Source organism: Ctenocephalides felis, unplaced genomic scaffold (assembly GCF_003426905.1).
Source record: "Ctenocephalides felis isolate EL2017-DRISC unplaced genomic scaffold, ASM342690v1 CF-g0.4_SCAFFOLD_01170, whole genome shotgun sequence".
Lineage (NCBI taxonomy): Eukaryota > Metazoa > Arthropoda > Insecta > Siphonaptera > Pulicidae > Ctenocephalides > Ctenocephalides felis.
In genome coordinates this window covers 5,747,772-5,760,442 of record NW_020537324.1, presented here as the reverse complement: position 1 = coordinate 5,760,442, position 12,671 = coordinate 5,747,772, and the positions used below count along the sequence as shown (strand labels likewise).

Genomic DNA, 12,671 nt, shown 5'->3' with positions numbered 1-12,671 from the left:
AATATTTTATTATATTAATTATTATTTGATTCAAATGATGATTTGTAATTTTTCAGTATGTAATTAGTACACAACATTATCCATAAATCTTCCAAATCACTAGCAAAACATAAAGCAATTCATTTTCGTTCTCATTTGATGTAATCGTGTAAAAATAGAAGACCTAAATTAATATATTAAATATGATATTAACCGAAGCGATAAAAACTTAATTATACGACTGGTAAGTAGGTGAAATGTATATGTGTAGCTATAGTAGTTTATATATTATATACAAAATACAGAAATATACATTTAATCGTAAAGATATGCGTGTTGAAGTCGTAGAAAAAAATACTTTACAAATACCACGACTCGAATAAATAGAACACCTTAGGAAATTGGACTCAAATTTTAGCCAATTAAAAGTTTTCGATAATGTAAACTGTGTCAAATCAATATAAAGAAAAGGGGTATTATGGGGTCGAAAGTTTTGTAATAAAGAACTAATAAGACAAGTATTTGTTACCGTAAAATTTGTATGAATATTGTACAACAAACTAATTGACAAAAATCTTGCTTGCAATATTATTATTTAATCATGTTTTAATATAAAATGATTACTATTAAATTTTATTTTTAGTATTATGATAAAACATATTAAAACAGCGTAATTAGCCCTAACCATTGGTCTTCCGTGGGCTTATCTGCCCATTTTTAATGTATGTTTATATAAATGATTTTATTTTATTTAAAAAAAAAACATTTATTTTTCTACGATTCGGATACATAAAATATCCCTTTATTCACAAAAGTTTAAAACAAACAAAACTTCTTTGCATTTTTATATTTTTTTAATTATTTAAAAATGGAAAAAAAATTACGTTCAACCTACAATATTAAAATTGAAAATTTAACCATTATGTCGTTATTTAATAATTTAATAAATTTAAAATTATAAAACTATTTAAAAATTGATAGATATGAACCAAATTTTTTGAGAGTTACTAATAACTAACCGAAAAACAAGAAAAAATATTTTAATAAATAACAACTCACATTTTATATTATTAATTAATTTATGGGAATAAATAGCATCCTCAAATAAACATGCCTAAATTGTGATTGTTAATTGCATTGCTAATTATTTAACTTTATTATTAAACATATAAAGTGTTATTACAATTAGCAGAAACAAGAAATGATACATTATTCTTTCTAATTTTCGAAACAATAAATGTCAGCCCACATCTTTATCAAGAATACGATAATTGCTTGAAACTTTGTTCCCAACTTTCTGCGTCACGTGTATAACTGCTCTCTGTTCATAATTATGATAATCACGCAAGGATTCTCTCAACATTTTGAAACAGATAAAGTCTAAATTTAATTGATTTGTAATCAGTTGTAGTGAATTGTCATGTCTTGAGAACGACAATGTAATAGATTTCATTTTAAAGTAATGACAAGAAAATATAACGTCATAATACACGTAGATATCGTACGTCGCCGTTTATTGCCTTCATTCAGAGTTCCGTGCTTAGAGTACTAAAGTTTCAGATATTCGACGTTTGATGATACCAAATCAAATCAATTTATAGAAAGGAGTATCGTTTATGTATGTTATTTGATGCTATGGCATTGTATTGTCTCGTCGCGAATCAATAATCGTATTGAATTGGAGGTAGGGAATAAACAGTCAAGAAAACATCATCAACATTCAAAACAGTTACCTCAGTTACCATGAGGTGCGCCTGCTCTTCCGTCGTGTTTCGTAAACGCGCTAAATATAAAACATTTCATCACAACAGCTCGTTTTCCACCTTTCAAAACTGTCTAGCGAACGCGAAGTCTTGAAATAATAACACTTTACCTGTGCTGTCAGTGCAAGGCTCAAATTAGCACAGAGAACATCTTTTCTATCTATTCCTACGAATGGAAAAATTCAAAATATGTCGAAAACGGGTCCGAATGGTCGCGATAAGCCGGTTAAAGCAGTGCCGGCTAAGGCCCTCAGCCGGTTGGCCAGTAAATTTGGCGCGGTTCTGCAGAAACGTAAACAAGAGCAGCCCCCCGCCTCGAACGCGTGGTCGAATCTGATTAGAGACGCTTTGCAATTGCAGCGCGGCAAGATACCGCTGCTGCTGGCGGTCGAAGCGGGAAACCAGTCCATGTGCAGGGAGCTCCTGGGGGCACAGACGGCGGAACAACTCAAGGTAAGAAAAAAATTACTGGTAAAACATACTCGTAGTAAAAATTACCTATGTACAAGATTCATCGTAACTCTTTCAAATTTTCCTTGTTTCCTCCAACGTGCATTAAACATCCTTCTTCCAAAATTAGTCCTATCTAGTTTCCTACTCTTTTTCACATATTTTTTCAACCTTTCATGATGAAAAGCTATGAAATACAACTACACTATACGATTTAGCTATGATTCATCAATAAAGTGAGAATTGACGCTGAAATAGTCTAATGTCTGTCACATTATTCGATACTTTGACCATCAGCTTGTTTTATTGATAGAATAAAAAATCCGGTTTCTTACGAATTGAAACCGGTTTAAAATTCAGGAACCAACTCTCGGATAAAGTAGAAATGCTATTATCAATGCATGGCATTGATATATTGCGGGCCTACAACCGTATGAGTTGGTAGTCACAAACTGTCCAAAAACTATGTATTATCTGTGCTATCAGGCGTTTCATACATAAAATCTAACCTCCAAATCGCACATATGTCAAACAACAATTTTAACAATAAGTGCAATTTTTTGACGTCTCATTAATAACACATATGTGAAGTTGTAAAACGCCTGATCGTAAAGCAAATACATAGTTTTTGGTCAGTTTGTGACTACCAACTCATTCGAAGATAGACCAGTAATATTTTTAATTTTTTCATTAATTTATCATGGTAGTAACTGATTAAAAGAACTTTTATATTACAGTTAAAGTTGAATACAAAAGTATAGAAATAGTAACCAAAATTTTGTATATGAGAAATAAACAAAGAGAGTGTACTTCCACTTATTGGGTGTGATTATTTATATATAAAATAGAACTTTTATTTTCAATAAAGTTGCTGTTTCATGTAAACAATTCATTAAGGAAAATTTACAAACAAATCTGTTTCAAAACTATTTTTAGTATATTTACTATAATAAATGCAAATGTATGCATGTGTAGTAAAACAGTAGTAAACTCCCAAAGTAGAGGTTTCAAGTTTTATGCAAGTTAGGTTATTCAATTTTACCTATTTTATCATTGATCTAAGAGCATCATTAAGTACCATTAAAGTAGCATGTTGAAATTTCTATAATAAATTGCATTTTCTTGTATACTTTTGGATTATTGGTCAATAGTCAATAAATTGTCAATTTGTTTCAAATATTAATTTGCACCATATTGTTAGATTATCTTCCACAAACCGTCATCTTATGAATTAAGTAACTATGATATTTTTCTCCATTTCCAACTATTTCTCGTATTAAACCGATTATACCAGTTCATGTTAAACCCATCCAGATCAGTTTCTACATACTTGCATTATGTATTATAATCGAATATCATTTCTACAAATTCATTTCCAGCATAAATATACAACATTGCAATCATGACAACAGACTTTGTTTACTCGGTCTTTGCTGTGTCATGTCATCGAACTATAGATGAATAGTTTGTGTCCGGAATGTATTAAATTATCAATTTAATTTATTACAGAACGATGCTAATATTATCAAGGCTACTATAAATCTGTATTTTGTAAAAGATACGATTGTTATTAATAATGACATATCGCGTAATAAAAATTAGAATTGATACAGAAATATATATCTGAATTTGTATTTTTTTTGGAAAACAATTCTATCTTTTGTAGAATTGAATATTTCAAAAATTATATTCATTGAACTTTTATATCTATTATATTTTTAATTTTCCTAAAGGCCACGACGGCGAACGGAGACACGGCGATACATTTGGCTACGCGTAGACGCGATGTGGAAATGCTACGGATTCTGGTGGACTACGGGGCTGGTGTCGACGTCCAGAACGGCGAAGGTCAGACTGCGCTGCATTTGGCAGCAGCCGAAGGAGACGAATTACTGGTTAAATATTTTTATGGAGTACGAGCTTCGGCCTCCATAGTTGACCATCAAGGTAATAATGGAATCAACTAACTAGTTGCGTCAAATTCCCGTTTTATAAACTATAAAGTAGTATAAAGGTAAAGAGACTTACCCAATGTGTTTTTCTACAGACCGAACTCCAATGCATCTAGCAGCAGAAAACGGTCATGCAAATGTTATAGAACTTTTGGCTGACAAATTTCGGGCTTCCATATTCGAAAGGACCAAAGATGGCAGTACTTTAATGCACATAGCATCGTTAAATGGACATGCAGACTGTGCTATGATGCTTTTCAAAAAAGGAGTGTATTTGCACATGCCGAACAAGGTAGGTCACCTGAAATAAGGAAATAATATAAGTAATTTGCAGCAATTTTTTGCTCTCTTCTATATCTCATATAATGACTGTTAAAGTATGGCCTATCAAATTTAATTTGAAGTGCTATATTGATTTTTATTCTGAACACTAACTTTCAAAATATATTATTTCTATAAATAAATTAAAATTTTAAACATTTAGTTAATTCAATGTTTAATGTTTAGGGCGGCGCAAGGAGTATACATACTGCAGCTAGATATGGTCATGTGGGCATAATAAATACATTGCTGCAGAAAGGAGAAAAAGTTGATGTTACAACGAATGTGAGTTGTAGAATTTTAGTCACAATATGTATTAACTGGTGTGAAAAATCTAAAATTACATATATTGTGTGATTGCACAGACTATTATTTATCTAATAAAGATTTGGATCAGTAGCAGATAATCAATACCTCTGATTTTTTATCAATGAACAAATCAATTCTGTTGCTTTAATTTTTTATCCACATTATGAATGATATGAAAATTTCAAATATTTACTCACTAGGACAATTACACGGCCCTCCACATAGCTGTAGAAGCTGCCAAACCAGCAGTGGTCGAAACCCTTTTAGGTTATGGAGCAGAAGTTCATGTCCGAGGCGGTAAACAACGAGAAACTCCGCTGCATATTGCCGCTCGTGTTCCTGATGGTGACCGTTGTGCCCTGATGCTCCTAAAATCAGGAGCAGCTCCAAACCATGCCACTGAAGACGGATATACTGCTTTGCATGTGGCTGCACAACATGGGAATTTGGCGACTTTGCTTCTGTTGTTGGAGGATGGGGGTGATCCATTGTGTAAATCTAAAGTAAGAGCAAAATATTTATATAATATTGTAACTGAAGCAAAATTACTATTTAATTTTTTATTTTGGATATTTAATTAAGATATAAGATTGGTGTCAGATTTAGGTAAAATTGAAATTGAAATTGAAAAAGTCTTGGTTTATTATTTCAGAATGGTGAAACACCACTGCATTTAGCATGTCGGAGTTGCAAAGCAGATATCGTGAAGCATTTGATAGATTTGGTAGAAGCAAAACATGGAGCAGAAATAGCCACAAATTACATTAATTTAACAAATGATGAAGGTGCGACAGCTTTGCATTGTGCTTGCAACATCAGCTCTGACAAGGTAAATGGTGGAATACCATATAAATATAAAAAAAAGATTATTTCAAATTATTGAATTTATAATTTTTATTCTAGGTTGAAATACCTGGTTCAGACAAAGAGATCGTCCGGATACTTATAATGCACGGAGCAGATGTATCACTTGTAACCCGTCCTGGTCAAGAATCAGCGTTTCATTACTGTGCAATGGCGGGAAACAATGATATCATGTCAGAGATGATTGCTCACATGTCAGCCACCGATATCCAAAAAGCCATGAATAGACAATCTGCAGCAGGTTGGACGCCATTGCTAATCGCCTGCAACAGGGGTCATATGGAATTAGTTAATAATCTTTTGGCAAATCATGCGAGGGTAGACGTTTTTGATATTGAAGGCAGATCTGCTTTACATCTGGCAGCAGAACATGGTTACCTCCAGGTAACAAAGTATATGCGGCCTATTCAAACAAGAATGATCTTATATCTCAATTTATTTTTTTCAGGTTTGTGATGCTTTGCTGACGAATAAAGCATTTATTAATTCAAAGTCTCGAGTTGGACGAACAGCTCTTCATTTAGCTGCAATGAATGGTTTTGCGCATTTAGTTCGATTTTTAATTCGGGATCATAATGCTGTGATAGATATTTTAACACTGAGGAAACAAACGCCGCTTCACCTTGCTGCTGCTAGTGGCCAACTTGAAGTTTGCAAGTTAGAATAAAAATATAATTTTTGCAAATCATATTTCAATAGTGCGGAGCATTTAAAAATCTTTTTCTATGTTTCTATTTCTTCAGGTTACTCCTTGACCTCGGAGCTAATATAGATGCAACCGACGATTTAGGTCAAAAGCCCATTCACGTAGCCGCGCAAAATAATTTTTCAGACGTTGCCAAATTATTTCTCCAAAGACATCCAGTATTAGTGACAGCTACGAGTAAGGATGGAAATACATGTGCCCATATAGCAGCCATGCAAGGAAGTGTTCGTGTGATAGAAGAATTGATGAAGTTTGATAGGAACGGAGTGATTTCTGCTCGAAATAAAATAACAGATTCAACACCATTGCAATTGGCTGCAGAAGGTGGCCACGCAGAGGTAAAACCAACAGATCTAAATATTCGGAAATAATATTTTTGCTAACATTGAATTTTTTTAAGGTTGTCAAAGCTTTAGTTAGAGCTGGAGCATCATGTACCGAAGAAAACAAAGCTGGTTTTACAGCTGTTCATCTTGCTGCTCAAAATGGACATGGTACTGTTTTAGAAGTTATGAGATCAACAAACTCTTTGAGAATATCTAGTAAAAAGTTAGGATTAACACCTTTGCATGTTGCTGCTTATTTTGGACAAGCAGGTATGTAATATGCAATAATTTGAATAATGTAATGTTAATTTTAAAATCATTTTCATATAAAATAATTTATCTTGTTTTATAGATACCGTTCGTGAATTGTTAACTCATGTACCTGGAACTGTAAAATCTGACGCTCCAACGGGGACTTCACTAGTTGGTGAATTAGGTGCAGAATCTGGAATGACTCCACTTCATCTTGCAGCTTATTCAGGAAATGAAAACGTCGTCAGATTACTTCTGAATTCTGCCGGTGTGCAAGTGGATGCTGCTACAACTGAAAATGTAATATAATAAATAAAATTTTAATAATTTATAATATTCTTTTAATTATGAAGTTGTAATTGTAATAAAATACCTTCATTAGGGTTACAATCCTTTACATCTGGCATGTTTTGGAGGGCACATGTCCGTGGTAGGTCTTCTTCTGAGTAGATCTGCAGAACTTCTACATAGTGCAGATAGACATGGCAAAACTGGTCTCCATATAGCTTCTACTCATGGTCATTATCAAATGGTAGAAGTTTTATTGGGACAAGGGGCTGAGATCAACGCGACAGACCGAAATGGCTGGACGCCCTTGCATTGTGCCGCAAAAGCTGGAAGATTAGAGGTTTGATAATAATATTTAATAAATCAATAAAATGGTTGTTGAACAAGTTTTAAGTTATTCATATCTTAACCAGGTTGTTAAGTTGTTATGTGAATCAGGAGCATCGCCAAAAAGTGAAACAAATCACGGCTGCGCTCCTATTTGGTTTGCAGCTTCCGAAGGTCACAATGAAGTTTTAAAGTACCTAATGACTAAAGAGCATGACACCTATGGTCTCATGGAAGATCGTAGATTTGTATATAACTTAATGGTCTGCTCAAAAAACCATGGAAATAAACCGATAGAAGAATTTGTCCTGGTTAGCCCAGCACCAGTGGACACAGCTGCCAAATTGTCAAATATTTATATGAATTTATCAACTAAGGTAAGTGAACCAAATCACTTACACTTGGAATAAATTTACTTTTGTATTTTAATATTGCTTTTATAGGAAAAAGAACGGGCCAAAGATTTAATTGCAGCAGGAAAGCAATGCGAAACGATGGCGACTGAATTATTAGCTTTAGCTGCAGGAGCAGATTCTGCTGGTAGGGTATTGACATCAACAGATCGAATGAATACAGAATTTTTGGACGTGCTCATCGAAAATGAACAAAAGGAAGTTATTGCTCATACAGTTGTACAGAGGTATCTTCAGGTGGGTCCTAAGTGGGGTTGTCAGACATTAATTGCCAAATTTATTTCATTATCTGTAGTATTCATCAAAAATTTGTAGAGCATGTTGATATCAAGTTTCATGTTCATTTTGAATTTCTTTAAAAAAAACAATGATACAACAGAGTTTTATAAGAATTCATCTGACAACCCCAGTTATGTATAAAAAATAATGCTTTTAATTTAAATCACATCTGTAAGATTTATTAGACAATTTCCTAAGTCAATTTCCCATTTTAGGAACTCTGGCGAGGATCACTCACCTGGCCGGCGTGGAAAATCATGTTGCTGTTTTTCGTTTTCATCATAGTGCCACCAGTTTGGGTGGTTTTTACTTTACCATTAGGGCACAAATATAATAAAGTACCAATAATTAAATTCATGTCTTATTTGACATCGCACATATACCTGATGATACATCTTATGATCGTTGGCATTACACCTATTTATCCAGTCGTCCGAGCTAGTCTTCTACCATATTGGTAAGATGAAATATAAATCAATAATGAAAGAAGTATTTATATTCACCCAATTCTAATTACAGGTATGAATGGGGACTTTTAATATGGCTCAGTGGTTTACTTTTGTTTGAACTTACAAATCCAAGTGATAAATCAGGATTGGGTTCAATAAAACTGATGGTATTGCTTTTTGGAATTTGTGGTGTTGGTGTGCATCTATCGGGGATAGTATTTGTAGAAAAACAATACTGGGCAACATTGATGTATTGTCGAAACCAATGCTTCGCACTATCATTTCTTCTGGCTTGTGTGCAGATTCTAGATTTTTTATCCTTCCATCACCTTTTTGGACCCTGGGCTATAATCATTGGAGATTTGCTCAAAGACTTGGCAAGATTTCTTGCTGTGTTAGCAATCTTCGTGTTTGGTTTCTCCATGCACATTGTCGCGCTGAATCAGCCTTTTGAGAATAAATTGTCTCCAGATGCCATAAGAAAATTAAATCGACAGGATAAAGGATATTTTAGCGACGGTCAGTATCAAAATTTCAGTTCAATATAATATTGTACCAAATAAGTGATAATATCAAACACATTCAACGGTCAGTCATAAACATTTACTGATACGCCAACGTTAATGTGATTGAGATTATATGAATCACCTTGAGACTTATTTACATTTGGAAGATAACTGCAATTGCAATATAAGCTTATTTATTTATTAAACAATAATAATTTGAAGCGATTTTCTATTTATGGGAGAAGGTCGAATATTGTGTCATTAAATAATAATAATTAAGAAAACAAGTACTCTTAATTTATAAGAGTATTAGTTAAAAAGACTAATTGACTAAGTGCTTGCATGATTTTAACTAATTAAAAAATACATTTTGGCTTACATTGCAATAAGAAAAGAGTGTTTTTCCAATTAGTGTGACTAATGCCTTGTTTCCTTTTTAGGTAATATATTAATAATATCGTTTTATTCATTTTATTATTAATATAATATAGGTTCTAAGGAGAGAGTGCCTCGATCTACTGATGCAGAATGGTTGCCTGATTGGCATAATACCACTAGAACCTATTATTACGGACACTATCGACGAAAGCACAGACCAGGGAGTAAGTGAAGACGATTTTTGTGAAAATCTTTGAGGAAAACTATTTGTGATAATGGAAATATGTTATATTTTCACAAGTTAACCGAATTCTAATACCTGAATTCTAATATCAGTTTTATTTGGGTAAATGCAAAATTTGATTGATGCAACTAGTACAGAATTTTTCAGTAAGACCTTCAAAGTTTCTATATATCACCAGATAAGGACTATACCGAATTTGTCTTATCAGCCTCGAATAAATCACTTGTAAAATCGTTTAACTTTATTTTTAAAATTTTGGTAGTTGAATTTGAATTAAGAACATTTTACAATATAATTAAATTAACATATATAACATAAACCATTGTCACATAATTATTCATTTTAGTTTAATTTCCAGTATTAAAAATAAAAGAATTCAAATGGACCAAAATATAAAAAGTAAATGCCAAAAGTGGATGTTGCTTTTAATTACTCATTTTTGGCAAACTTTTTACACAAATGTATAATTTTTTCTATCTAGTTTTCCACAAAGTATTCTCATAATCAAAATTTGTTTGTTGTTAGATTTTCGCGTGTGCTAAAATTGTGATCGTCCCGTCATTTGTTTGAAATCAATGTATTTGTTAGTTGTTTGTGATTTAAAAAAAATCGTTCTTGTGACGTCTTCCTTCCTCTTGTGTGCTTTCAGTGATTTTACATGTTTTCGTATTACACATCCCTGTAAATGGAATATGGAAATGTTCTATTTGTTTACAGGCCGCAACATAATTATTGTTTACAAAAATAATGAATCATTTCATTTCAGCCGAATAAAGCATTCATTGAATTAATTCATGGATTTATTTTGCAGACACTTCATTACCCAATTTGTTGTGAATTTAGTGAGCAATATTTGTGTTTTAGAAAAATCCACTAATTTTATAGAAAAAATACACATCAAATGGATGTTGCAGTCGTAAAAGATTCAAAAATAAAAAGAATATGGTTGAACAAACAGATTTATAAAATATGTTGTATTTTAAATACACAGTTTTAAACTATTGCAAAAGTTACATACATATTCTTTTTACAAATCAGAATGCTTCGACAATTTTGTAGATATGTGTTCTTAGAAGTGTTAGAATCATTTTGTGAAAATGTTCCAAATGCCCGATCTGTTCAATGCACTTCGATGTTCTTTGTTAGAGGTGAGATTTTTACTTTTACTTTTTCAATTTTGTTAGCTTTATATTTATTTTATGCTAAATGTTGATTAAAATCTTTCAAATTTTAAATTTATTTTTTAAATCAATTTTTGCATACCATTTTATTTAAATGTAACTAGTTTCCATATTATTTTACTTGTTGTTAGGTGTCTATTTTTTTTTTGATTATATGTGTTGCTTTAAGTTTAAATAATGAAATTTGCTTATATGTTTTACAAAACTGATATAATTTTCCAAAAGCTTGATTTTCTGGATTTGAAAAAACTGCATTTTTGTTACTGCACAAGCATCCAACTGTCCAAATAACCACCTTATCCCCAAAATTTTATTCCTTTCGCCTTTCGGCAGCCAAGATGACCCCGATAGATGCATTCGAGAAGCTCTTCTTTGCTGTTTTTGGGCAGACAACACCTGATGACCTCAACTACGTCCCTGAGAGCAGACCCGAATGGACCCAAGCTTTATTCAAAATTGTTTTTGGAGTTTATATGCTCGTCAGCGTTGTAGTTCTTATAAATCTTCTCATTGCTATGATGTCTGATACATATCAACGCATACAGGTAAAATATACCAGGATTTTAATTGTTTGTTCTTGTTTTTCTCTTATTTCCGATAACTGATGATGGACTATGGATCTGGAACTGCTGGACCAAAACATGGACATATTTTAACTGGAAATTGTATTGGATCCTAATTTTATTTTCTTAATTTGTCATTTCACCAATTGGATTGGTTTCATCTAATAGTGACTCTAAATCCAATATCTTCATTCGAATTATTATTCTTTGCCGTTTTCGGCCAAACGACTACTGATCAAACCAGAGAACAAAGTATAAAAATACAACCAGCATGGACTATATATCTTTATAAAATCGTATTCGGAATTTACATGTTGGTGTCAGTTGTTGTACTTATCAATCTGTTGATTGCTATGATGTCGGATACCTATCAGAGAATTCAGGTAACAAGAAATATAAATTACCAAATATATATTGGTAAGTAGGTATAATCAAATAATTGAATCTGTTTGTTAAAGTATATTACTGAAATTATTATATCATTATACTATTTTGTTAGATATTGTATTGCATATTTGGATAAAGTAAAATTGGTGATTATCCAAGATAATTAGATTATTTACTAAAAAATACCAATTAAAATCAAGCAGATAAAATTTATGATAAGCAATTATTACCATTTATTTACATTCTAAATTTAGGCTCAATCTGATATCGAATGGAAGTTTGGATTATCAAAACTAATTCGAAATATGCATCGGACGAGTACTGCACCTTCACCACTAAATCTTATAACCACATGGTTCATATGGATAGTGAACGCTTGCAAGGTAATAAATCAATAAAATAATAATAATTGAATAAATATGGAACTATGAAATAAATGTCTTCTTCAGATGAAGATGACCAAGAAAAAGAAACCGAGTTTAATTCATATGATGAGCGGAATGCAGAGGTCGCAGGGAAGTCCGAGGACAAAAGCTGGTGCCAAATGGTTATCTAAGGTGAAGAAAGGACAAGTTGGACCAAAAGGAGGTAATTAATTTTAATCTTTTGCATAATATTACAACTCAGAAAAATTCATTAAAATGAATATTCTGGATATCTTGAAACAAGATTTGGTCAAAAACGTCTACCAACCATTTTAATCGAAAACAATAGTGACAGTAGATGGTTTTTAA

At 32.3% G+C, this 12,671-nt stretch overlaps 1 protein-coding gene across 1 annotated transcript in view; it reads left to right on the top strand.

Moving 5' to 3' along the window:
• Positions 1–12,671, top strand: part of LOC113366091 (serine/threonine-protein phosphatase 6 regulatory ankyrin repeat subunit A) — a 33,997-nt gene that overhangs the window by 20,933 nt on the left and 393 nt on the right. Inside the window, exons 5-24 of the mRNA XM_026607642.1 lie at positions 2,103–2,195; positions 3,926–4,139; positions 4,240–4,436; positions 4,652–4,750; positions 4,975–5,277; positions 5,427–5,603; positions 5,678–6,022; positions 6,087–6,295; positions 6,382–6,682; positions 6,745–6,940; positions 7,023–7,222; positions 7,305–7,550; positions 7,624–7,914; positions 7,981–8,187; positions 8,445–8,686; positions 8,749–9,197; positions 9,676–9,786; positions 11,321–11,532; positions 12,192–12,320; positions 12,387–12,525. Coding sequence (XP_026463427.1) covers positions 2,103–2,195; positions 3,926–4,139; positions 4,240–4,436; positions 4,652–4,750; positions 4,975–5,277; positions 5,427–5,603; positions 5,678–6,022; positions 6,087–6,295; positions 6,382–6,682; positions 6,745–6,940; positions 7,023–7,222; positions 7,305–7,550; positions 7,624–7,914; positions 7,981–8,187; positions 8,445–8,686; positions 8,749–9,197; positions 9,676–9,786; positions 11,321–11,532; positions 12,192–12,320; positions 12,387–12,525 — 4,360 coding nt within the window. The remainder of the gene's footprint in view (positions 1–2,102; positions 2,196–3,925; positions 4,140–4,239; positions 4,437–4,651; positions 4,751–4,974; positions 5,278–5,426; positions 5,604–5,677; positions 6,023–6,086; positions 6,296–6,381; positions 6,683–6,744; positions 6,941–7,022; positions 7,223–7,304; positions 7,551–7,623; positions 7,915–7,980; positions 8,188–8,444; positions 8,687–8,748; positions 9,198–9,675; positions 9,787–11,320; positions 11,533–12,191; positions 12,321–12,386; positions 12,526–12,671) is intronic.